This window comes from Colius striatus, chromosome 14, assembly GCF_028858725.1.
Source record: "Colius striatus isolate bColStr4 chromosome 14, bColStr4.1.hap1, whole genome shotgun sequence".
NCBI classification, from domain to species: domain Eukaryota; kingdom Metazoa; phylum Chordata; class Aves; order Coliiformes; family Coliidae; genus Colius; species Colius striatus.
Genome location: NC_084772.1, coordinates 1317369 through 1344268, shown reverse-complemented (window position 1 = coordinate 1344268; position 26900 = coordinate 1317369). Strand labels below are relative to the sequence as shown.

Below are 26900 nucleotides of genomic sequence, written 5' to 3'. Positions count from 1 at the left end.
TTTGCATGTGTAGTCATGAAGCAGTAGTATTGTGTTCTAGCTGGGTAATTTAATTCTAATGTTCTTACATTGTCTTTGGCAAGTGTTGCAGTTTTTGAAGTCCTGAGTCACTCCTTACTTTCCGCTCTCGTGTTCGCTTCAGTGGTGACTGAACCCCCCAAAAAGGCTCCCACAATTTCTCTCTGGATCTCCAAATTCATCTGCAGAAAGTGGACACTAATTTAAACGAGCTGTAGATGTTTTAATCATTCTTGATAACTCAGCATTATGTTCCTAATACATTTGACTCCCATCAGAAAGGGGACTAGAAGGGAAACTTCTGCTAGGCCAAATAAAATGTGTTCCTTTCAAGGAAGTGGAAGGGAATAGGAAAGAGGATTACAACTCTCCAAACGTGTATTATATGAAATGCACATTCACCAGAAGATGTTATTCCTATGTTGTAGATGACAGATCTTTGCATCAGGAAAAAGGCAAAGTCTGCTAAAACATCAGCGTGTATCAAAATGCTGATTGAGGCCTCATTGTGGTGAATACTGAGTGGCTGAGGAACAAGCTCAGCCCTTGGGCTTACTGCTGGATGCATATTTAATGTAATTAAATAAATTATCCCTTTTTTGTTCCACATTATGCAGCTTTATGGGCTTTGGGATGACTGAATTGCAAATTGAATATCCAGCTCCTTGTACTTCATGTCTGGGAGCGAATGCAGCTCTTGATTTTTTTGGTAGGCTTTGGAGTTTTTCTTTCTGGGTTTGTTTAGATAAATGGTGAGATTCCTCTTCTTTTGAGGTTTGCACAATCACAGAAGGATGAGTGGCACAGGACCAGAAAACAAGGTATACTTCTGCTTGGCTCTTTATGCCTCTTGGAAAGCTGCATTGTGCTTGACCACATACATTGAGGTTTTAGGGGTTTTCTCCCCAGACTCTCACGGATGTAGAGATGTTTTCAACATTTGCACAGTCCACCAAAACAACAATTCTCAGCTCTGTGGAATAGTTGTGCTGAGGGTATCTTTTTCTCTATATTATTTGAACTCAGTGCCTGATATCAGTGCAGTTTTTCCCAGGTGCCACTCATGGCCTGCAGTTGGCTCTCTGGCCGTATCCTCACCCTCATGCAGAGCACCAGGCACTGCATTTAGCAGCTGAGCACAAAAAGCTTCTTAGAAGATGCAAAGCTTTAAAAAAAAACTTAGCTAGATAAAAGTTGTGAGTGGCAAAACTGTACCCAAACAACCTTCAACTCTTTCCTCTTTGCTTTCTAAAAGAATGCCTTGAGCATAGTGATCAAATGGTATTTAAAGTTGTTGCATCTATTCTGTCAGCACTGAATTTCTGATCCTGAAATTACAGCAACTTGACATAAATAGGATGCCCAAACTGTGCCAGAAAAACCTTGATGAACTCTTTTCTCTGACTGAAAAAAACTTAACTCCTTTTTGGTCAGTTGAAATGAGGTACTTAATTGCTTTGGCTTTTCTTAAGCCTCTTCCTCTGGATTTGAGTCAATGGGATTCTTCAGCCACAAGTTTTTGGTGCAGCTTTATGTCAGTGAGCAATGTAGCTGCACATCTTGAGTTGCTTCCTACAGGAAGGGCTCTCCTGTTGCTTCTTGGCATTGTCTGTCATACTTGAGGTTCTATTTTGTGTATTAAAAGTCACATGAACTAAATCTGTGCCCTTGAAACTTTTCTGCCTTTAGAAAATATGCCAGCATAGAACAGAGCTATTTGCTGTACTAAATACCAAGCTTTTTCTCAATATTTGTTGGGTTTTTTTCACCCACTCAAAAGTAATTTTAATGCTCATCAATTTTGGAATAACCCTATGAAAATTCTGCTTAGAAAGCAGTGAAATGCAGAGCCCATCAGAACTCCTCTGTTGGTGTTTAAATGCACGTGTGTGTGTTTTTCTCTCTGTAGCCTTTCTAAGTTGGATTTAGGAGGGATTTTAAAAAGCCTGTTGGGATTGACATTAGTCCTTTTTGACTTAAGCTCATGGCTGTGTTGCAGTGCTGCTTCAGTTCTACATATATCATGTCCTATCATACAAGTTTGCCAGCAATAGTGCAGTATTCATGGCTTTGGGAAGGCACTGAGATGATTTAACTTGGAAGACAGCTTACATGCCATTTCACTGGTGCTCAAGAAAGATGAGCTGGAACTGAAGCTACTGGAGTGAATAAGGGGAATGGGAGATTTCATAGAATCATAGAATGATGGGGGTTGCAAGGGACCTTTAGAGATCACTCAGTCCAACTCCCCTGCAGGTCTCACCTAGATCAGGTCACACAGGAACGTGTCCAGGTGGGTTTGGAAACCTCCAAGGCAGGAGCCTCCACACCCTCCCTGGGCAGCCTGGGCCAGGGCTCCCTCACTCAAACACTGACACAGTTTTTCCTTATGTTTCAATGGAACTTTTTGTGTTCCAGCTTCATCCCATCACCCCTTGTCCTGGCACTGGGTACAACAGAAACAAGTGCTGCCCCAGTCTCCTGACACCCACCATTCAGATATCAGTGACCATTAATGAGATTCCCCCTCGCAGTCTCCTCTTACCTGGACTAAAGGTCTGCATCCCAGGGCACTGAAAACCCTGTCTCTTGTTTTGACCTGGAGATGCATTACCTAAGACATGGTTGTGGAAGGAGTGGGAGATGCACCTGAGAATGCAAAACAAAAAAGTATCCAGGTAGTGCTAATGTGAGAATAAAGAGGTGAGAAGATCTAGGATGAGAACTACACTTCTGACAGTGAACAGACCTTCTCCCAGTAGAGCAAAGGGGAGAGTAACAGTTTTTAACATAGCTTATACTTAATTGACAGAAAGGGCTGTTTGGTGTGACTGCCTGCCTTAGAGGTTTGTATATGCCCCAGATGTCTCATCCCTATTCTGTCTCTTGCTGGGTGACTGCTTGGAGCAATTCTAGGACGTGAATGTTGCTGTCTGCCTGTCATGCAGCCTTTTCTATCCTCTGAGGAGACAGTTTGGAGGGTGGAGCTCTTTGAGGCAAATGTGCATGGTCAAAGAGCTGAGTTGGGGCCAAGTGTCTGGGTGTGTGGGCCGTGGTGGTGCAGGAGGGAGCAGCCCTGGCATTGTGGTGCAGAGCCTGTGCAGACACTGGGGAAGCCGGGGCAATGTCTCCTGTTGACTCGAGCAGACTGCAAATGAAGCCTTTAGTTGTTATGATCCACAGTAACTAAGGAAACCTATATTCACCACATGAGAGCCTGAATCCTTCCTTTTGAGGCCTGAAAAAGACTATGGCTGATGTTTCTTTTCCCCTCCCACCATGGTTTTGTCAAGTGTATGTGAGGCTCTGATGCAAGGCTGGGTGAGATGGGCTGTTGCTTTTGCACACCAGGAGTGGAACAGGCTGTCCCTGATGCTAAACTTGGAATGTTAATTTTCAAGGTGTGTGGTTCCCCCTCCCCCCCCCTCAGAATAAAGTAAGAGACAGCTGCCCTTTTGGTGTTCCTGCAGGGTGATCTGCAGGCCTTACACAGGCACTTCTGTTTTCTTTCATAAGGAAACTGGAGGGGTTGAGAGGTTTGGCCAAATCTCTTTGTATTATCTTGTTTATTTGTTAAACAAGTTGTTGTTTTCTCAGGGGAACTTTGTTTTTCCAAAGTAACCAGTTTGTACTTATTCAATGATCTATATCTTCAAGAAGCCCTAAAACTGAAAGCCTAACAGCTTTTTGTTGTTGTTTTACAGTCACCTCTTAGCCATGACCTCATCCTTAACCTGACTCAGGATGGAATCAAACTGCTGTTTGATGCTTTCAATCAGAGACTTAAGGTAATAAAACACCCTTCTTGCAAACAAAACAATGTGAACCAAAGCTCTAGGATATATTGACACTTAACAGTGTAAGTGTGTGCTTTTTAGGTGTTAATTTTGCATATATAGTCCTTCTTTGTGATAATTTAATGCATCTTTTTGCTTTGGGGGATGAAATCTTTGTTGATGGGATTAAGACATTAACACTATACTGCAGACTGTAAGAATGTCATAGGAGAGGTCTTCCTTACCCATCTTGTCTCAGGTTGCAGCAGGAGATGTGAAAGGCCATTACTAAAGCTAAGCCTGAAATCAAATCATGGGTTAATGATAACCAGACTGTTGTTTTCTGCCCAGGTCGTTCCTTTATCTCTGCTGCCATATTGTTTTTGAAACTAAACTTAATTCCTCCTGTTCCTAGTTGTCAGCTGAGTTAGATTGACAGAGTGATGCTGTCACTGTGAGAGCAGGATTTCTCCCAGGTCACTCCTGTGGTGTTTGTGTTTGTAAAAAACCAGTTGTGAAACTGGAATGTTTCCCCCACATGAAGTAAGGGGACTGATGGGACTGTAGAGAGAGGATTAGATCAGTACAAAACTTTGGAAAGCTTTGTAATCTGAAATGTTGGAAATCTGTGTGTAACTTCTCAGGTACTCAGGCTGGTCCTTATGGCAGGACCTGCTGTGCTGAGTTATTGTCAGTGGGGTTCTTGCCTGGTGTGCATAAATTTCTCTGTGACCAAAGTGCCCCAGGTATTGGTTTGACTAATTGAGTGTGAATGAGCTGCTCTAACTGCCCTGCTCCTGAATGTCTGAAAGCAGAAGTGCAGGGTTAAAGGTGATGCTAGAAAACCAGCATTTTACACTTTTCCCCTATTTTTACCCTATTTGCAAGCTTTGGGACAGTGGCAGGTGGAGCCTTGTTCACCTTACTCACTTCTCCAGTAAAACCAGCTGCAAAGCATCATCAGCCTGGTGCTTTATCCCCAAAATGACTGAGCAGTGTGTAAGCAGCTGAAACTTGAGTTCTTGTGCTTTAAATATGTACAATTGTTGATTAGTAGCTGTTGGAAGCACTTACTTATCTAATAGTAACCGGTGTCATTATGTTAACTCTAAAAATACCCACTTGTGGCTCAATTTTCAGTTCAAGTTGAGCTCAGATGGGGGCCAACTGAGCTCTTTTTGCCAGATTTCAGTTTGTAATTGCCTTCTGGTGGTTTCTGTTCATGAAGCCATTCTGTGATAATGGGACTTTTATTTGTGTCATATTTTAGAGCTTAATTACATTGTGTGTGTGAATTCCCAGTTTTTACAGGACTATCTTGAAAACTTTCTTTGCCAGATGGGTCTTTGTCAGTGTGAGCTACACCTGCTGTATGAAATCCTTCCAAAATATGTTTAATTCTTAAGGAGACCAAACTCAAAGCTGACATAATCACTTCAAATGCATGGCTGGCTTTCTGACCTTTCTGAGAACGCCACAATCTTGTGTTTTTGAAGTGCTGTAACTAGCATATGCCATATCTCTTCATCTCCATTTTTGAGGGGTCTGACTTTCTCATTTCAACACCCAGTGTTCTAAGAATTGGGCAAGAACTTTTCTTTCTCACCTTTCTTCTCCACAGTGTGCTTTAAGATGTATTTTCAAGAAAAAAAATAGACAAAGCAAACTCTTCTGGTATATATTTTTAGATTTGTTTTTAAAAAGGAAAAGCTCTTCTTTTCTGGTGTGTTATTCATCTGGTAGTAAGAGTTTTTGTTGTAATGATGAAGAGTGAAGCTGGGCAAAGGCATACCATGCTAGGAGAACTTGTAAAAGTGTTCAGAAAGTTTTGTGGAGAGATTCTGTGCGATCAGTTTAGAAGTTAACAACAGGACTTGTTATAATGTAGGTCTAAAGTAAATTGCCTGGTTTTAAGGTAATATGACTGTGTTTGCAGCACTGCTGAGCAGCAGCCAAACTGTAGAAGTGAGGATGCCTTTTTCCTTTGCTTTGTGTGCTGTTTGTTTAAATACATATTTACTGTTAGGTTTGTTTGTGAGAGAGCTTCAAATACAGGCTGCCCAAATGGAAGGGTCTGACAGACCCAAAGCAGCTAGTGCAGGAATAAAACCATAGACCAGTATTCCTAAAAAGCTTCCTCCCTGTTTTCAGGGAGGGAGGAAGGCTTGTGCATAGTGTCTCAGCTTGCCCTCAGTAGCCAAAGCGCTGCAGAGGATGTTGCTAATGTGACAGTGTAGATACAGGACCAGGTTCTGAGAACATGGCTGTGAATGTTAGCAACAAAGTGTCTCACACACAGTCCATCTGCGGTAGAGAAAGAGTTAGGTTTTGCAGCATTGAGCTGTTGTTGCTGGCTGGTAGATCCCTGAACGCTTTGATGGCTCTTACTCAGTAATTATCAACACAGTGAGTGTGACAGAACATCAGGTTTCAATCACTTAAACCAGCTGCCTTCTGGCTGTGTAGTAAACCAGTCACTGAATAGTCCTTGATCTTCTCAGTGTTTGTTTCTCTGCACATAGGAAGAATCCTGGTAATCCTTTTGCCAGTGTAGCTTCTGGAGTTTAAATCCTTTTCTAGTGCTATGGCCTGTTGCAGTGTTGCTGCAATGTGTGTGTCTTTCATGGGTTTTAGGAGATCTTTTGTGTACCTTTAAGTTTTTGCTGACTTGTGCTTGTTTCTTCTGCTGCTGTTAGTAAAAAGAAGAAATGTTGACATGAATAGATGTGTCTGAATCGTGGGCAGGCAGCTGATGGCCAGTTGGTGCCTGTTGGCTGCTGTTGGGGTGTTTCTCTCGCAGGGGGACTTCCTTTGTGCAATGTGTTATCCTCATGCACTCCCCCTTGTTCATCTCATCCTTTTGTCTTCTACCACCACAGTATGTTTCAGGAGAGTGCCCAATGCTCTCAGGTAGTTGCTGTTGAGCTAGATCTGTGTGTAGGGTGATCTCCTCTTTTCAGAAACATTTTTTGGGAAGGAAAAGATCCTTAATAAAATGTGAACTAGTTTCTAACCTTCTCATAAAAGATCCTTTGTTTTTAACAATCTGTGCAGTAAACATGGACATGTCAAACTGCATGTGAATTAAAATACTGAATAACCAGGTTTTCCCAAGAAGCATAATAAGTGTATTTATTAAGAAGGAACAACTGTTTGCTCTTTGTGTTGGCTCTGCCAGAACGATTGTTTGTTGCTTGCTTTGTGCTGGAAATATCCTGAGATGTGTGGGCTTCCAGAGCAAATTGCTTCAGAGAACCTTTACAACTTTTTATGAGTCCACAGCCCCTAGATGTTGATTGTTTTTGTAATAATCATTGGTTTTGGTTTTTTAAGCATTCCAAGTTGTTGTATTTTAGGTGTATTTTGGTGGGTGTCTCCCTAAACCAAGACTCCCTTAGCTGGTGATATTTTAAGGCTTTAAAGCCATGTTTGGTAGCAAGCTTCCTGGGGAATTCTGCTTTATTCTCTAGCTGAAGAGTGAGTCCTTTCTAACTCTTGCAGTGATTTGTTGGAGGATTATACAAAGCAATGAAAAGCACTCCACCTCTTCTTCACAACAGTTACCATGTACTCTACCTGTTTTCCCAGGAACACGTGTTAGGTGGAAGTAGCTTTTGTTTGACTGTGGTTGTTCTCCAAAAATGATCTGCTTAAAGCCTAGTCTAGCCTAAAGATCCAATATTGAACAAAGTCACACAAAACCATGATGCAGCCACATAAAAATCATGTGAAATCAATCTCAGATGCATCTTTGCAGTAACATGTTCAGAACAGAGATCCAAACCTGATCTATATCCAAACCTGCATAGAGGAGAGCTCTTTGGAATAGCTCACAAAGTCTAAAGTACTTAGTAAGTATCACAGCTAGATATTATGGATTGTTCTGATTCTTTTTGGGCAGCTCTTCTGATTATCTTCTCTAATACTTGGAGAGATTGCTGGATGTCTTTTTATGTGGTATTGAAATGGAACCTTGATACTTGGGCTAGGTGTGTACACCTGTGACTTCAGGAGGAGTTGGAAAGGTAGAACAGTGCAGTCAGTGCTTGGACTTCCTCCCCTGCATGGATATTCCTTGGGGTAAGCTGAAGAGTAGTCTTTGCAGAAGTGAAGATGCTGGTGTGTCAGTGGAAAGGTGACTTTCTGCAGATCAGTACTGATTTATGGGATCTGTACCTAACAACTGAGCGCTTGTTCTTCTGTTCTTGTTTCCCACGGGCAGTCCCTGAGGCGCTTTTTGGAGTGTGGTCTCATCAGTGTGATCTGTCCTAGCAGAGATCTGCTAAGCAGCACCAGCTAGTGTTGCCTTTTGACAAGAATGTGCCTCTATGGACTGGCAAATGTTTGGAGTATAGTAACATTTCTGTTTCCTGTATTTCAGGTGATTGAAGTTTATGACTTGACTAAGGTGAAGTTAAAATATTGGTAAGTGGTTTAAGGCCTCCCATGACTACTGCCTGATCACAGGGACCGAATTCTCTCATCTTTTTAGTTCTGAATTCTTTTTTCAGTCATTCTTGTTCTAAAAACAAAGTAACTGTAAAGTAGAATGTAGATCATTGTCCTTTCTTGGACGTAGCACTTGGCTAAATTACCGATTTACTCTTTCTCTCAGCCTTGGAGACTTTCTTCCAATTTAAATGTGATATTGCCATAATGAGTATCTGCTGCATGTGTTCAGTAATTCTTAAGACAGATCCATTTTGTTTTCTTTTTTCAGTGGTGTCCATTTTAACTCTCAGGCAATTGCTCCAACCATAGAACAAATTGATCAGTCATTTGGAGCAACACATCCAGGAGGTAAGCTGAAGTATTTCTGAGAAGCAAGTACGGATTGGCAGGCTGCCTTCTAGGCAGTCTTCCCTCTATGTCTGCCTAGAGAAATGTCTTGTCAAATGATCTGAAGTTGTGTTCCAAAGTGGTTGTATTCTTATAGCTGGGATGTCATGTAAAACATACTTTCAGTTGTGACTTTCCTCAGGTGAAACAGTGAGGCAGAAAGTCATTCTCAGAGTGGTGTGTTCACATGTCATTTGTGCCCTGTTTCAGACTGCAGTATCAGGAACTGGTGATCTTTGTTGTTGATGCTGTTGTTTGTACATGTTCTTTTGTATGGTTGGCTCTCAAGTGTCCCTGGGTATTAAGTATACCATGAACATACAGACATTTCAGCTTATCTCTACGTGGACTGTATGCTCGGGCTCTGTGCTCTGAGAATGTAGCTCTACATCTAATGGGGCAGGATCAAGCCTGATCCTGTGTATAACTGGTTTGCATTTCTCTGCACCTCCTTCCTGTTACTGGGAGCACTGGGGGAGGTATGAAACCAGCCTACGTGCAGCATGACCAGAACCAGGACAAGTTTGTTTAACCTGGCTGAATCCACTCTGACTCTTGCACAGTTACTTGGCTGTTCACCACCTCTGAAGGAGGACAGAGACAATCTTTAAGCTCCTTGTTTACGTATGAAAAAGGAGAGTATTTCAGGGGTTTGTTAGGTGATAAATATAAGAAAGAAGATTAACTCTGTATAGGCAAGATACCTTTTTTAGAGCATCACTTTCTATTTTTAGCTTAACCCAGTCCATTTGCAGTAGTCAGGCTGATCCCAAACGGGCCAGCATTCTTTGTGATGGATGGCAATTGCATACCCAGCCTTTGTTCTTGATCTCTGCAGAAGAGAGCTCCTGCACATTACAGAATATGATTTATTAACTGTGGAGGGTCATGTGGCTAAAGTGAAATCATTGCATAAAAGCCTACTGTAGTAGATGAATATCAGATTGAGAGAAATGAAGCTTGGATGGTTGCTGATCATAATATTTGAGGAGCAGAACTGGCCCTTTTAAACTTCATATCAGTTGTGATCTTAATGCTTCCTCTTAGGCAGAAACTCTTGAGGTCTATAGTTACATCTATTATGGAAATGGTATTTACAAGAGACTATGTGCAGTTTCAAAAGGGTGAAAGTGATTCCATGTCCTTGGCAGGTTATCATTTTTACTTGTTCCGTGGTGATGGTTTATTTGCAGATATTTAGAGGTGAAGTGCTTGCAAAGCTGTGATATTATAAACCCATAAAAATACCTTCCTAGCTGTAAGCATTGCTTCCAATAAGGACAACATGCTCTGTTACTGCATTAAAATGTATGTAAGCATGCACAAAGAGAGTTTGGCACCACGTGTCCTGCAGCTGAATCTGCCAGACCCCGTGTGTCTGTCGTATTCGATGAAGCAATCGTGTACTTGCTTCATCTGATGACAGTTTTTCACAACATCCTTTCATCCAGTGTCTCACATACAAAAATGTATTTATTCAAATGTTGGTCTCTATTACCACTTCACTAGTGCCTTTGCTTATTCAGTGCCTTCCAGTAACAGCCTACTTAGCAGAAGTGCTCTGTATTGAGCTGCCTGCTGTAAACAGTCTGAACTGTATCATGCAATGTAAGGTTTGGATGGCTTTTGTTTTCCTTTGTGCTGTCTGAAACAGAAAAGGCAGAAAACCAGAATGGTTTTACAGCCTGTGGGAAGGATGATGGCAGTATTTTATGTCCCACAAAGATATGAGCTGGCATGGGGAGAGAGAAAGGTGTGGGAATGGAAACCACTTTCTTAGTGTGACCAAAGTACCAAATGCCAGTTTTCATGAGTGAAAGTATGACATCACCCTCCCTTCTGTACCAATGCTCCTCCAAAGCCCCTGTGCAAGCTCTTTAAGTTTAGAAGTACTTTGTTGTTAAACTCCACGAGAATTTCAAACAAAACGTTGTCTTTCACTTAAAACCAAGGTGATTGCAGCAGAACTTGCCAGTGGTAGGTTGCAGTGGTAGTTTCAGAGGTTAGCAGCGGTGTTGTGTTGAGATGGACCTTCAGTGAGCAGTTCTGGTTTTGCCAAATCAGTGGCTTTTAAAAAAAACAGTCTTGAGGAAAATTGCACCCAGTTTCAGTAAGTTTGTCACGGGGCTGACTGAAACATGACCACTTTGGAGGTTGGTAGCTTTGTCAAAGCCAAGACTTTATGCCATATTTCCCAGATTCTCTGACCTGACCTCCTGCTGGGAAGCGCTTGCTCTTGCCAGTGGTTCTGTTGAAATCACATTCTGTTCTGAGTCCTAACAATGTGGCTGTTTGCAGAAGTGTTGTTCAGCATGGATAAGAGTTGTGGGATTGAACTGAAGAAGCTAAACATCCTCCCTCCTGCCACAGTGGTTTTGCAGCAGTAGGGGTCCTGTCTTCTAGCCCTGTAACCCTCAGATGTCAGAGGTGGCCCAGACTGACCTGGGGTGCCAGAAAAGTCTTGTGCTTGATACCAGTGAGAGATATTTGGATCTGCCTTTACCAGGATTCTGTCCTTTCTGCTGGCATCAGTGGCTTAGTCCTGTCCTGCTCTACAGAAATGTTTCCCAGCTGGTCACACTGTGCTGCTTTCCTGGAAGGCAAACACACTCCCTTTCCCTCGCCCAGCGTGCAGCAGCAAAGCTGCTTCTGTCAGCAGTTTTGAATGGAATGACTCTGCAGCCTACCTCTGTAGTAAATAAACTTTTAAATAATAAAAAGAGACTTCCTCTATTCAGTCACATGGTCTGGAGGGAGACAGGAGAGATCTTCACAAGGATAAAAACACTCCTTGCCCTTTAAGCCTATACAACAACAGACACTGCCACGGATGGGAACTGATGTGATGCATATATTCAGAGAGCACTCTTGGCATGGCTGGGGGAAAAACACTTCTCCAGCTGGCTGTGGGCTTTGGAAAAGATGCATCATAATTTATCACGAGAGAGATTTGTGTAACTTTCCTGCAGATCAAAACATTTCCCTCTCCCCACATGCTTTTCCCTGCTTGTCACTCAAAGGAAAACCAGTGTGTTCTGCAGAAAAGGCAAATGCTGACGTTTGAAAGCTTAATGCTTATTGCTTAACTCTTATTTTTCTGTCTTTGGTGGTCTGGCATTGTCCAGCTATCTTATGACATGTCTCTCAAGTTGAACATTTGAAAGGGGGGGGAAACCCAACGAAATGTATGTGTGTTTTCTCTCTAACCAGTAAGCTACTATGCCAAGTACAAAAATGTAAAGGAAAAACAACTCTGCTCCAGTTTCCTCTGGTAAAGTGGAAGAAAGCAGCTTCTCTTGTCAGAGTGTTTCTTTATTGTTTTTTACCTTTGCTGTTTTCAGCCTGTTTTGGAAATGAACCAGCTTCTGTGTGTTACAGGAACACTGTGTTCCCTCCAGCCACTTCTGGGCACAGGTTGAAGTTTGGTAGTGGCAATCCCCACACTGTTCACAAGCTCCCAGGCTCCTGGGTTGTTTGTAAGCTTTCCACAGTCTCACAAAACAGCGTGTCTTGTTAGAGTAAGCATGGGAGTGACTTTTAGTACCATTGATAGCTGATGATGTGCAATTTGTTGCAGTAAATCTGGATGTCTTGTGACGTGATGACAGCTGGAAGTCTGTGTGTCTTCTAATGTATTGCTGCTCTTGGTAAACACTGAAGGATGGGCTGGTGTCTCTCTTGCTACTATTTTTAATGATCATTGCAAATGGCCTGGCACCTGTGGGTGAAGGGTTTCCTTCTTGTGCCCTGGGATGTGCAGGGAGCTGAACTGGGGACTGCAAGAGGAAGCTGCTTTGGGATGAGGAGTGGAAGTGGCAGGGAAGTACCCGTGAGCTCCCTGTCAGAACGTGCTTCCCAATGGTGTGAGACTGGAAATTCATCAGTGTTCAGGGCACGTCTGTCCAGAGCGCTTTCTGGTTAATATTTACAAGTGTTGCACATAAGAATGCACAGAATTGTTCTGTATGAGTGGTGGCTGTTTATTTCAGGGATGTTAAGGTGTGACTGATTGTGTCATTGTATAATTGTGTCGTTAGGGATGGGTTGGTGCCTCCAGGCTTGCACAGGCAGCTCTAATGACTCCAAGGGTTTTCTTATTGCTGTGTTTCTACTGCAACAAATTAAAAGCAAAACTATTACTGTCCTGTGTAATTGTGTTCCTCTCACATCTTGAGGTGTAGTCAATTCATTGAGGCGATGAAAATGCCATTAGATCTGAACTGGAGAGTTCTTAGTTTGTTTCAGTAACTCTGTTTTTCCTTTTTTTTCCCTTTTAGTGTATAATTCAGCTGAGCAGCTCTTTCACCTCAATTTCAGAGGACTGTCGTTTTCTTTTCAGTTGGACTCCTGGACTGAAACGCCGAAGTACGAGGTCAGCAATCATTCTCAGTCAATGGATAGTCTTTTTTTGCCTCTTGGGTACTTGCAAAATAACACCTACAGCATGTTTCACCTGCAAGCTAAAGAAGCCAGTAATTTGGAAGGAACCTTAACTCATTTGTGCTCTTACTCGTGTAATCATCTCCAAGTAAACAAATGGTCCTCTTTTTAGCAAAAAGCATTTGCTTAGAGGTTTTCCTTGCATCACAGACCAGGACTGGCAGTTCTGTTGTTGAAAGGAGTCCTCTAAAAATGAGTGCTGTCTATGCAAATGCATGAACATTCAGCAATCTACTGGAAGACAGTTCTTTTATTGGATATTTTTGAATCTCATTGAAGTCATTATGCAACTAAACAACAATAGAGTTCCTAAAATACACTTTCATCTTAAGTGTCCTTCAGTACAAGTGCTTTTAGAGATCCAAAAGAATGAGCTTTCGTTTGTAAGGCCTGTTTGCATCCTCACCAAATGTTTGGATGAGTTTACTGAATAATTGAACGTGTTACTGTGTTCTCCGAAGCCTTTGCAAATCGCTGTCTGTAGTGGAAACAAGATCAGATCTTCTGTGATTTTTTTTACCTGTACTAACAAAGATGTGTGTATAATTTTTGTGTGAGCACAGAAGTGTTCTCAGCTGTATTATTTAGGCTTATCAGTTCAAAGAAATGCATGCTCTGTGGTGTTAAATTAAAAAGGAGTTTGGCTTTCTAAAGCCAAAAGGGCAAGCGAGAAATCAACCACCGTGATGACACATTTTTATGTCACAGTTTCATGCTTTAGTTAGTAGTTATGTAGCAGTTGTCTTTTGACAGGTGAGAGAACAGGGGGTGACCAGGGGAAGTTACTGTTTAGCAGTAGTGAAGGTCAGTTGGGTTTCAGTAATATTGGAAGGTAAATAGAAATGAAATAAGCAAACAGAAAGAATGTTCCAGCAAAGAGTGGTTGCTTTTCCTGCAAGACTTCCCAGGGCATTTATGAATGAAATGACAGGGCTGCTAAGAAAGTCAGTTGTTATACCAGAGATCTGAAGTGATTGTGGAGTATCTCAAGTGGTAAGGGGCCCATAAAGATTGTTGAGTCCAACTCCCTGCTTCTTGGAGGACTGCCTAAAAGTCAAAGATGTTGAAATAAACCTGCTGGGGTTGTTTTTAGCCATTTCATCTGTACGTCTTGTTTTGGTACATGGTTCAGTTAACCATGGAAATAATAAGGGATGCTTTCAGAATGCTTGTTGCAAATGTGCTTTGAGAGGGACAGAGGGGATGAGGGGTTCTTGGGGATGATACCATTCTTCCACTTCCAGCTAATCCTGTGTTCTCCAAGCCTTTCATCCAGTTGTTTAAGTGAGGTTAGAAAAATGTTTCCATGGGGTGAAAAGTGAAATTCTCGCCAGGATTATAAATAGAACTGGGATAGTCTAGAAAGCAGAGTAGTATGGAACAGTCTGCAGGGAAGATGGCTGTTTGTGGAGCCTTTCAAGGAGGAACATTAGGAACGACTGAGAGATGTCAAAAATCTTTGAAGTTCAGAGAGGCCCACACAGGACTGCTGAACTGGTTGGCAGTGTCATCTCTGCTTGTGGAAATGAAAACAAACTGAAGAAAACTTTGGGCTTTTCTGTATAGCTGGTAATGAGCTGCAGGTGAGGAGAATGTTGAAGACTACTCACAGGTTCCTGTTAAGAAATGAGGGGTATGTGGCCCAGGCACTTCCCTGGCTCTAGAGAAGATGTCCTTGTTGCTAAGGCATGAGTATGTCAAAAAGTAACCTAAAGTCTGACTACCTGAGAAAGCTGTATTTTGAGGTGGTCATGTTCTGAACATATCCAGAAATAAGACTGAAAGCAGAGCATCTCTAGAGTTGTGAAGTAGTGGAGGTTCCCTTCTGAATACCCACAGCAGTGAAAGCCTTTGCTCTGGGCTGGCTGGTTTATTTTTTTTCTAAGGATAACTCTTTGTTTACCTCATGTCATCTCCTGCTCAAGTAGACCAGGACAATAGTTTGCATGTTCTGCATCTTGTCTCTTTTCACTGCTTGTGACAAAGTTAAGTTTCTTTTCTGTCCATTGCCAGCAAAGTATGTTGATGGTCTTGAAGAAAGTCCTGTCATCTTCAGAACTGAAAGAAATACATTCTTACTGCACCAGAGGAGGCCTCAGACCTCCTTAGCACACTTGCTATTTGAGAACACTCAAAATCCTTCTCAAAACAAGTGAGAGTGTGCTGATAAGGAGAGCAAAAAGTCTGTCTCTGTTCATCAGATAAAGGCATTTTGCAAACAAGAAAACACAATAGGCTGAAAATAATGCAGTGGGAGAGGAGAAAGAAGTTCTGCCTTTAACGTAGATGGTTTCTTAGACCTTAAATACAGCATATGAGTTCAAGTACTTTTAATATTGCTAGTTGGCAGTGATCAAGGAAAGGCAACTTGACTCCTGGGTACTCACCATAGCTAACTGTCAGACCAGTGCCACCTTTTGGTAGATAAACGTAGTGAGCATCTCAGCCCAGCTCGGGAACCGGGGAGTGGTGTAGTGTAAAGAAACGCTGTCTGGAAGGGGGGGGTCGTGGCTCTTTTTCCTGCTTCCCTTTGGCTAGAGACTTACCTGAGTTGCTCAGCAAGTCCTTTATTTCTGCTGGAACTTATAACATTGGCCTGAAGTGCCTGTTGTGTCGTGTAACAAGGATGGTTTTGTGTATCCGCAGCCGAACTTTGCCCATGGTCTGGCCTCTCTGCAGATTCCCCACGGCGCGACTGTGAAGCGGATGTACATCTACAGTGGAAACAGTCTGCAGGATACCAAGTATGTACAGCTGCTCCTGCTCTTCTCATCATCTAGAAGATACTTTTTCTTCCTCCTTTATTTGGGCTTTTGTTAATGCTAAATACCATTGTTACTTTTTAGTTCAGCTTGTGTCTTTTATGCCCAGAATGCCTTTAGATACCAGCCTCTTCCATATTTCCCTAGGCATTGTCCTCAGACCTATAATCAAATGTTGCTGTAAAATCAGCTTGCCTCAGCTGCAGTAGGCTAATTCAATTGCCTTGAAAATGGCTTAATTAAGTAAAGGAGGAAATGGAGCAAGTCTGGTAAGAGATGCAGTTAGGCTGTTCTTACTCTAGATGTTGTTGGCATGCTAATGACCTCTCCCTAGACAAACCAAACTTGGTGCAGGCAGTCTGTAATTTGGTTGGGTTGGTACTGTGTATTTCATGGCAGAGCCCCCCTACCAAGGGTCTGAAACTCTCACACTATACAAAGATAATAAAAATAGGTATTTTCAGTCCTAATATGCATTAAGATACTCAACTGAGCTTACTATGCTGAGGAAACTAGTCCTCATGCCTTCACACTCATTGAGTAGTTGTGTTTTATTATGGGCAGTGTGGTGGTGTATTCTGTCTTCTTTTAAGCAATAATGTATTGTACAACATCTGATGTTTTATCTTTCTAACAGCATTGTTCCTGGGGTTCCCTAGGTGAGGAAGGATTGAAAGGACTTCTGTACATTTCTCCTTTCAGTTAATAAATACCCAAACTGATGAGGTGGTAGTTTTTGCAGAGACAGTTGTGTTTCTAATGCCAGGACATCCTTGGATTACTGCTCAGAAGGGAGGGAACCTTGTTTATGCTGATATTGTCTCCTAATTAGAAATAAGAGCACTTCAGAAAAATGTTGTTGTCAGTGCTCATCTGTGACACAGTGGGCTATAGTGGGAGCACTAATTGTCACATGGGGCTCTGCTGTGTGTGAGTGCTCCAAGCCTGGCTTTTAGCTCAGGTCATTCCCTCAGAGGAGAGAATCACATACATAGAACAGTGAATTTTACAGAGCATTTACAAACTAATACACAAAAAAGCAGCCTGTCCATTGAAAATGCCTTACTTGAGGCTGTTGTTATTTCCTCAAATATTATTGTAATTGAATTCAATTAGAGAACTGTCCCAGTAAAGCAGCACAATTCTGGGTGCTGTACCTGCACACGCTGTGGTTGCATGTGCTGGAGCACAGAGTACCTTCCCAAGAGTGGTGAGAGCATCAGAGAGAGGCTTTTTGACTGCATTTGGCCTGGTTCAAGCAATAGGTGTCTTTAAGAACTGCACGACTTCTGTTTTCCCCCCAGAGAAGTCTGAGATGACACATCCTCATAGGAAGTATCCAAAGACCATATACAGTTTCTGTAATTCCTGGAGGCTTTGAAGTGTGCTGTTTGTTTCATTAAGAGTAAAGCTCCTGCATTTGAGTGCTGCCTTGTTCCTCTTCCTTTCTCCTCAGCCTTTCTGATTCTTGTGTTTTAATCTTCATTCTGAGTGCAACTTTATCCAACTTGAAATGCCCTGTTCCTGTGCACTGATACCAGCTTGTTAATGGAAAATTTGAAGATGAGGTGAATCCCATGCAGATTTTTGTATGATTGGTTTCAGGGCTCCCTTGATGCCTCTCAGCTGTTTCCTTGGCAATGTGTATGCTGAGAACGTTGACGTTCTGAGAGATGGAACTGGACCCTCAGGTTTACGGCTTCGCCTACTCACTGCAGGTATTAGTGACACTCAGAACACTGAATTGGTTGTTTTCCTCAGGAAAAGAGGGGTATATCTGTATAAATTAAGCATAGGATATTTGTGATGCTTTTATGGGTGATTTCAAAGTGTCCTATATACCTTATTTTGAACTATTGGAAACAAAACACCCCCCAAAAAACCCCTGTGAAGGTTTAATCTGCTGCTGCATTTCCCTGGCCCTGGAGAAATCACAGAGGACCTTGGTAGTTCTAAGTCCTAGAGTCTGTTTGCAGAAATGGAATTTGTCCCCAGGTGTATGTGTATAATAAACCAGATGCAAGTACATCACTTAAAAAACCCCATGAGAAGTAAAGGGACTTTATGTACATGTGCATTTTCTGAGGTGCCAGGGAGCTGAAAGATCTTGATATTGTTGTGATTAATTCTGGAAGGCTCTTAAAAGTGTCAGCAAGAGATTACATCAGTACTGCAGCCTTAGACTGCACTTCAGATTCTGCCCTGTTTTATTTACTGTGAGAGACAGCAGTGAAAGTAACAGAGGCTGATGAGTAACTTTGTGAGACTGCATCTGGAATATTGTGTCCAGTTCTGGGCCCCTCAGTTCCAGAAGGACAGGGAGCTGCTGGAGAGAGTTCAGCACAGGGCCACAAAGGTGATGAAGAGAGTGGGGCATCTCCCTTCTGATGAAAGGCTGAGGGAGCTGGGGCTCTGTAGCTTGGAGAAGAGACTGAGGGGTGACCTCGTTAATGTTTACAAGTGCATAAAGGGTGGGTGTGAGGAGGCTGGAGCCAGGCTGTGCTCAGTGATGGCCAGTGACAGGATTAAGGGGCAACAGGCACAAGCTGGAACAGAAAAGGTTCCAAAGAAACACAAGGAAGGATTTGTTCCCTGCTGAGGTGAGGGAGCCCTGGCAGGGGCTGCCCAGATGGGCTGTGGGGTGTCCTTCTCTGGAGACATTCCGACCCAGCTGGATGAGTCCCTGTGTGCCCTGCTCTAGGTGCTGCTGCCCTGGCAGGGGGATGGCACTGGATGAGCTTTCGAGGTTCCTTCCAGCCCTTGAGATTCTGTGAATCTCCTTGTGGATGCTTTCAGAGATGGGGGGGTGCTTAGAAATGAGGGAAAGTAAATGACTGTGGTCAGCAGAACTTGAAACTTGACAATGTTTTTAAGAAAAAATACAGAGATGTTTTTAAAGAGTTTTCATTGGCAGATTTGGCTTTTGGCTTGTTCTGGTTACTACCTGTGTGTATGCTGAGAAAGCACTTGGAGTTCATTCACAGTATGCAAAAGCTAAACAGGGGAAAATTTAAGATAAAGAATAAAAAATTATGAATAAAAGTGGAGTCAGATGTCTTAAAGTTATTTTGCTTCTCTCTTTACAGAGGAAGATAATGGAGAACTGCCTAGGACAGGGAACATATGTCTTCGTGTACTAGGGAAGGAGTTAGCTAAAACATCATAATAATAGAAAGGATTTTGAGAAATTGGACACTTCCAAGGTAGAGTGTCAAGTTTAGTTAAAAATGTCTGTCTGCAGCCTAAAGGAAATGTTGTCAATGAGTCAAATAACTATTAAAACCTGTCAAGAATGTTCAGACTGAAACTTGCAGAGAGGCAAACTGGACACAGGCTGCTCTTGCCTTGCCTAAAGTTTGCAGAAACTCCTTTTGCAGAACATATTCCACACCTGTTTAGCATAAGTTTCTCAACAAGATAATAATTTGAAGTAACTCTTGCTTAAGGATAACTCACTCAGATTTTTCCAGTTTATTTTATTGAGTAACTAGCTAGATAAATAATGCCCAGTGGGAAAAGCTAGGGGTGGATTTAGAGCACGTCCTGTGTTTTGCAGTAACTGCTGCATCTGTGTACAGGCATTCTGGTAAATGTGAGGTGGTGCATTCCTGAAAGCAAATGGGGTCACAAACTGGAAGATCTTTCCATTTCTTAACAGCTGATAATGTATGTCAGCAATTCATCTGTGTAATGGCTATTCAATAAGGTCTGGTTTTAACTTCGTTTGCTATTGATTTAAATAAGCTCTGGCAACCTTAAGTAAAGAACTGGGGCTTCTGCAGCTGGAGGTACATCTCTGCCTGCTAAAGTACAGTACTTTGAGATTGGAAACAATTCCTGGTACTTACTGCTAATATAACCAATTGATCACAGTGAGATGGGCTCAGGAAACAACTCATGTTCCTGTGAGTAGTGAGGAGAGCAGTGCTGAAGTTGGAAGGGGAGCTGGGAATCCGTGCAGCAGTCAGCACATGTTGCATTCGTAAGAAGTGTTAAAGCTGCTGCAAAGTATGTGGTTAAATTTAGTATGGCACTGTCTAAAGAGTGCAGCTGTTTGGTTTGCTGATGAACAGAGGAATTCTAAGCTTTCAGTGTTGATATGCTGGTGAGTTCTCAGATAAGGAAGGATGGCTTGTGAGTTGTTCTCCACTCCGCAGGTTGTGGCCCGGGTGTTTTAGCCGATGCCAAGATGCGGGTACTTGAGCGCTGTGTGTACTTCGGTGATTCGTGCCAGGATGTGCTGAGCACCTTGGGGTCTCCACACAAAGTCTTCTACAAGTCTGAAGATAAGGTGAGGGGATTCATTCAGCTGTGAGACTTTGTTCAGTGCTGTCTCAGTTTAATCACAGGGCCTGCATTTTGCAAGGCCAGTGAAGTTAAGCAGGCGTGGTAGCACAAATGGAGTGCTTTGCTTGACACGTGACAGACCACAATGAACCATTATGTCATTTGGGTTTAAAAAGCTTTTTTTAAGCTCAACTGATGCAAATCTGTTTACATAGTAAAAAAAAGACATATTTTGTAACTGTTTGAAGAACTGCTAAGAACAGGAGCACTTTTGAATCCAAATGAGCCTTAGCAGGTGTGTACTGCCTATTTCTTCAATGATATTTCATCTAAAATAGCTTCAGCCTAGACTTTGATCCTTCCCTTTATGTTTTTACATGGCAATGCATGAGCAAACCTTTTTATTTCAGATAACCAAGAAAGTAAAAAGCTGATGTGTGTTTGTGCCACTGCAAGCAGCTGGTCTGTGCTCTGCAGGCACAGTATCTTGTGTATTTGAACAACAAATGAGGTGATGGTGACGTGTTTAAAAGCAGTGATGTTGTCAATGACATTCATCTTTGCCAGTGTTATTAAACACATCTGAAAAATGTGTTTCTTGCAGATGAAAATCCATTCCCCCTCGCCCCATAAGCAGGTCCCATCAAAGTGCAATGACTACTTCTTCAACTATTTCACGCTCGGAGTGGTGAGTGGGAAGCTTCTGTAAACAACTTCATCTCAAGTTTTGCTTTGATCACACAGCAATCCTTTCAGAAGGGTGAAGGCAGTGGGAAATGAGAGAATACAGAGCTTTTAATTGTTACCTTAGGAATGTCTGGATATAAAAAATCAACACTGACTTTAGCACTTGCAAATTCAGACAGTAATGTTTTCTCTCCACCACTGGATGGATGGAGCTCTCTTTGCCCTTCTGCATTCTCTTAGCTTTTCTTTCTCTCTGCTGTGCCTGTTGCACAGATACACCAGTTCTTGTCTGTGAAATCCACACTCCAGTCTCACAGACCTGGAACAGATGTGCCATAAGCCCAGTGGTGAAAGTTCACTGAGCTTTGGGATGTAGTAGAACCTTCACATCCCTCCTTAGAGCTGTTTTGCTTTAGTCTATGGTACTGCAAATAATCTGCAGGACAAACAAGATCTTGTTGGAAAACGTGCCAACATTAGCAAACAGAAGTGCAGTTATGATTAAATGCTGGAGAAAATAGGTAATTATTTGAATTTACAACTAGTCTTGTTTTCAAAGACTACTTTTCCTATTTCCATTCCAAGGAGTTAAGACACATATCACTACATATGGGCACTATTGCATCTAGTCTTGAGTCAGCTTGGGGAAAGCCTCCTTCCTTTATCCAATTTGCCTCATGTCTGCCTGTTTTGTCTTCAACAGGATATTCTCTTTGATGCAAACACTCACAAGGTGAAGAAATTTGTCCTGCATACAAATTATCCTGGCCATTACAACTTCAACATGTGAGTGTAAAGACTTGTTCCCTTTAAGAGTATTTAAAACATCTGACAAGGGAATGTTAGGTTCCCTTTACAGGGTTCCAGTGTTTTTTCCCAGGTGCCTTTGGTGTAACCAACCCTTGCAGGTTTCTGCCATCATTATTAGCACCTGAGAAAAATCATTTTCTCTCTACTTTTAAATGCCTTTGTGTTGTCAAGTCTGTCTTGAAGCAGTAAATGAGATGAGGCAGTTCTTGGTCTGATGGGTGCAAACTCTCTGGCTGGAGGCAAGCTGTGTGTTGCTAGGAGTGCCCCTGTACTGACAGGCCAGGCTGCTGGCTTTTCCTGATGTTATTTCAGCTAGTGATTGAAAAAAAATAATCTCCTCATGCTTCTGAACATACTTGGAATAGTTTGTAAGTTAGAGGATCATGAGTTAGAGTGTCTGGATGTCTGATTAAAGCAGGCAGTGACACAGAAATCTATAGTACTGTTTCTAAGCTGAGTATTTCTCTGTCCACTCAGTCCAAGAGCAGAGTAATTTGTGCTGAAGGATCTTCTGTGTTCTCTAGAAAACTGTGTGAGGCCATTCCAGGGCTGCTGCCTTTTTCTGCTGGAGAAAATAGAAAGGAGAACCTTTCATTAATCTATTCTGTTTGAGACTTTCATTTTCACTTTATCATTTGTGTGAGTTTTTCTTAAACAGGTTATTAAGAGCCCTGATTTTGTGCTGAGCAGTTTACATTGGCTTTTCTGTTTTCTAATAGCTTTACAATTTGCCCTTTCTAGTTACCATCGCTGTGAATTCAAGATTCCACTAGTCATTAAGCGAGGTGAGTAGCTCATCTGCTGCCCTGCTTTGGGGAGCATGTACCTCAAAATGCAGCAAGAAGAGGTGCAATCTGGTGTCATTACTCATGCATCCTGCTTTATCAGATGCTAACAGAGAAAGCTGTTGAGAAAGAGGGGAAATGTTTGGGTTAGATTTCCATTAAGTGAAAAAGATACTTGAGGACAAGTTAGTACTTAGGCTGCTTTGCTTAATTACTTGGATCATTATGAATTAAATATTAAATATTAATTAAATATACTTAGCTACCACTCTGCTGAAAACAATTACCTTGTACCTGAAGGCTCAGAATCTTTAAGACAGTGTTAGTCTGAGCTGATCTGTCCAATCCACTGTTAAACTTTTTCAAGAGCGAGCTGAGCATTAAAGGCTTACTCAAGAGACTTAATATTAAGTGGTGTAGCTGAGAATGAACATCTGTAATATGTTGGCTCTATGTGCTATAAAGCAAAGTAGATCTGAAAATCTCTACTTGATTATAAAAATAACAAATATAGAATCAGTAGTGCTGAGTCTGCAAGGTACTAAGGTGTGCCCAGCTCTGTACATGTAAGTTATCCCAACAAAGCATGGGGAACCTTGTGTGGTTGAAGATCATAGTGGCTGAGGCACACTTGTTCACTGTAGGAATGAGCAGGTGGACTGGGCATGTGGATATTTGGATCTTCCAGGGAGTGCTGGATGTGGGACAGGTTTTGGCCAGAAATGGTTTCACTGGTTTTCACTGAAAGCACTTCTCTGTGTAAAGTGCAATTCTCCTGTGGCTGTCACAGCAGTGTGAGCATCTTCAGGAATAAAAGCTTTGGAAAACACTGTCTACGTGTACAAGCTCATATGAAAGTTCACTTGTACTTCAGCCCGGAGAATGAGCAGGGAAGTTGCCACTTTTCCCGTTGTTTTCCCGTAGGTTATTGTGCTGTATTTCAAGGACATTCATTCCTGATTATTTTTGTTCACCTCAAGTGAACTTGTGAATGTGTCTGGGTTTTTTCTTAACTCATCTTTCTGGTCTCTAGCTTATGTTCAGGACAAGTTGTAAAGAAGCATTGTAAAGTTTATGAAGAGCACATCTTCTACCTTGCAGCAGTGCCTGAGGCAGCTTTATTAACTCCCTCTGTAGTTGAACTTCAGACAATAAGTTTACAGAGTTCAAGTTGCACAGACACTGAACTCTTTCAACATAAATGAGCATGTTTATTTAGCAGGAGGAGCTTTCAGTCAAATACCATTTGCCCTGTTTGACTTGTCTGGGTTTCAGCTAGTGTCTAGGTCCATTCCCACTGCTTCAGGGAGGTGCTTTAGTATTCAGAAGTCCCCAAATGAGTGTATGAAATGGTACTTGAAGCCACCAGCAAACCACCATTTCTTTTAAAGACTGTGACCATAAATGCAGTGCTGTCCTCACCTGCACCTTTTTGATTTTTTCCAATAAGCTGTCGTTCTAGCCAGCTTCCTTTCTGGGCCCCTCAGAAGGACAGGGAGCTGCTGGAGAGAGCTCAGTGCAGGGCCACAGGTGATGGAGTGGAGCATCTCCCTTGTGATGAAAGGCTGAGGGAGCTGGAGCTCTGTAGCTTGGAAAAGAGGAGACTGAGGGATGACCTCGTTAATGTTTACAAATCCATAAGGGATGTATGCCAGGAGGCTGGAGCCAGGCTGTGCTCAGTGATGGTCACTGATAGGACAAGGGGCAACAGGGACAAGCTGGAACAGAAGAGGTTCCAAAGAAACACAGGGAAAAACTTCTTCCCTGTTGGGGTGAGGGAGCACTGGCAGGGGCTGCCCAGATGGGCTGTGGAGTCTCCTTCTCTGGAGACATTCAAAACCAGCTGGCTGAGTCCCTGTGTGCCCTGCTCTAGGTGGTGCTGCTCTGGCAGGGGGTTGCACTGGATGAGCTTTGGAGATCTCTTGCAGCCCTTGAGATTCCATGACTCTGTTTGGACTTGAGTGGCACGTTGTGACATCTCACTGGCTGTGCCAGGCACCTTAACTCAATGCAGGTAGATGTAGAATTTTACACTTTCTTCTATGTCAGGTTACAGTTTAAACATATCTGGTGTTAGCACTTGGAACTTGTTGTAAGTAGACAGGTTTATTTGATCTCTCTCACTGGCATTTAGTAAATGTTGTTGGCAACTGTGGTTGCTCGTAAATGCTGGTGACTTTAACACAAAGTGACCTCATGCATGTACATCTCTGCTGTCTGAACTAACTCCCCAACTAAAGGATTATGTAGGAGGCTGATCAAGCATAAACTACAAAGACTTTTTTTATGATTCTCCTTCACAGACAGTGCAGATTCACAGACAGAAACGTGTACAACGTACAGCAAGGTGAGTCTCTGCAGAACTGGCTGCTTTCATCCCCAGGCAATCTAAGTGATTTCTGCTGAAGAAATAAGAACTGTTGTATCATGTTGGTGTAAAATTGAAAAGTTGAAGGCCAAAAGTTAATGTATGTTTGTGATATTAACTTTTGGTTGTGTTCAGGACTGAAGGCATTTACATCAGTGTCCTTCACCTGAAGTGGCCTAGGGCCTTATTGCCTGCCATTGCATTTGAAGATAGCTGCAGGTGGAAATGGAAGAGTGAAAGAAGTGACACCAGTGGGGGCTGAATGTTAACTGGGAGAGAGATTTCTAAAACTGTCCTGCTTAATGGAGCTCTTGAAGACATATAGTGTCAAGACAAGAGGTTCCAGAGCCCTTCCACCTTCTTTTGAAGGGTGCCAGTATTAGGATGTTTCTCAGACAGTAGCAAGCCTCACCTGCCTGTGTGCCACCTCCTGATGGCAGGGAACTCCTTGCAGGCTGTGTGGCCTTACCACCTAAATTAAATTCCCAGCTGGAGCTACATTAAGTTGAAAAACTCAAAAATTGTGTTCAGCAGCATCTGTACAGTTGACATTCAGCCAGGGTTAGTGCTGCTCTCTTGACTCCTGAGCTGCCAAATGAAGACTCTGGGCAATTTTGGGTCTCATACTGGGAAGAAGAGAATAGAGTCAGCAACCTGGAAGCTACTTTTTTAGTTTGAAGGACTTACATCCTTCAGTTTGAACTTCTGTGTGAAACTGCAGCTTATTAGGTGATCTTAGAGTGATGAAAACTGCTGGACATTCCCAATCATTATATAGCACAACTGTCCTCTTCTTTTCAAAACTTGTCACTTAAGAAAAGACTTTTGGGAGAGGTAGCAGTGATGCTATTTTTCCCTCTGCAAAGGTATGTAACAGGATGCTTTGTTAAGTTTCCCACAGCTGCTTTGCTCTCTGAGGTGTCCCTGAAATGCTACAAGACTTTCCAGCTATGTTTTACCCATCAGACTCACAGAATTCTTTAAATAATTCTAATTCAAAACTGGTTTTGAAACAAAAATGAGAATAAACCCTGAGAGGATTTCTTAGTCCTAGTAATGGATAATGGCCTTTACTGAGTATGGCTCCAATCACAAAATACTTCTGTAAAATACAGCCTCAGAGTTATCTGGCAAATTAGTACATTGCAAACAAAACTGTACACAAGTCTCTTCCTAGAGAAAAGAATTTCCCTGTGCTTTGTTTTAACACAAAGTCTTTGGTACATTTACAGTGGGACAGTATTCAGGATCTTCTGGGGCACCCTGTGGAGAAGCCAGTGGTACTTCACAGGTAAAGATCTCTCTTATTTTGCTTGACAGGGTTTGAGCTGAAAACAGGATGAGTTTAAGCAGAGGAAGTGTGTTTATTGCACTAGTTACTTTCGGGCTGCTTTGCTGTTAATATATCAGGCTTTTTGGCCACTAACAGGACTATAGGGTTGCTCTCAGAGGAGGCAGACTGACATGCAGAATGAAAATGTTTCCATGAGCTGTAAAAATCCAGAGAAGAGCTAAGCAGCAAATAAAGAAGCCTAATGTGTAGTAAATAGTATGTGTTTGTCTTATCGTGGTCACATGCATTTCCACAGAGGGACATCATATGGCACACTGTGGTGCATATTGGATAAGTCAGTCTAAAAAAGCATGGTTGTTCTGCAGCTCTTTGAAGCAGATTGAAAATAATTTGGTGTATTTCTTCAGGGATTGAGCTGGGTGTTGGGTTAAATGGGTATTATCTGTCTGCAGAGTTACTCTTCTCTGGTATGAGATGAAACAATGATTTATCTTGGGACAAGTGTAAGTCACAGATCATGTGAAAATGCTGCAGCAACCTAGCAAAGGTGTTTTCTTCAGGCTTTCATAGAATTGAGTTTTATTGTTTCTTCCCCTCCCACCCCTAACAGTTTTGCTCTTTACTCCAGTTTGAACCAGTGAGGTTGTTAGAGCAGAAACCATGTAAAGTAAAGCTGAGGTGAAATAATGATAAGATGGAGCCCTTCTGTTTTTCATCTGTGTTGTAGAGAGTAGTTAAGCCAGAGTTTGCTTTTACTGAGCACACCTTGAATGTTTCAGATGTGTAATTTGAGAAATAAGAAAGACCAGAAGGTGAATAATTTCCAGGAGAGTG

At 42.2% G+C, this 26900-nt stretch overlaps 1 protein-coding gene across 8 annotated transcripts in view; it reads left to right on the top strand.

The window, feature by feature from the left end:
• PHAF1 (phagosome assembly factor 1) overlaps positions 1-26900 on the top strand; it is a 42813-nt gene that overhangs the window by 5390 nt on the left and 10523 nt on the right. For 7 of the 8 annotated variants that reach the window (XR_009819734.1, XR_009819735.1, XR_009819733.1 and 4 more), the window contains exons 3-14: positions 3723-3806; positions 8176-8219; positions 8515-8594; positions 12911-13005; positions 15720-15817; positions 17441-17553; positions 19993-20126; positions 20727-20810; positions 21513-21595; positions 22361-22404; positions 24708-24751; positions 26005-26063. Coding sequence is in view for 2 of the 8 variants with exons in the window: in XM_062007454.1 (XP_061863438.1) it covers positions 3723-3806; positions 8176-8219; positions 8515-8594; positions 12911-13005; positions 15720-15817; positions 17441-17553; positions 19993-20126; positions 20727-20810; positions 21513-21595; positions 22361-22404; positions 24708-24751; positions 26005-26063 (962 nt within the window). In the remaining 6 variants the exon portion in view is untranslated. The remainder of the gene's footprint in view (positions 1-3722; positions 3807-8175; positions 8220-8514; positions 8595-12910; positions 13006-15719; positions 15818-17440; positions 17554-19992; positions 20127-20726; positions 20811-21512; positions 21596-22360; positions 22405-24707; positions 24752-26004; positions 26064-26900) is intronic. The other variant, XM_062007455.1, reaches the window with a different exon arrangement.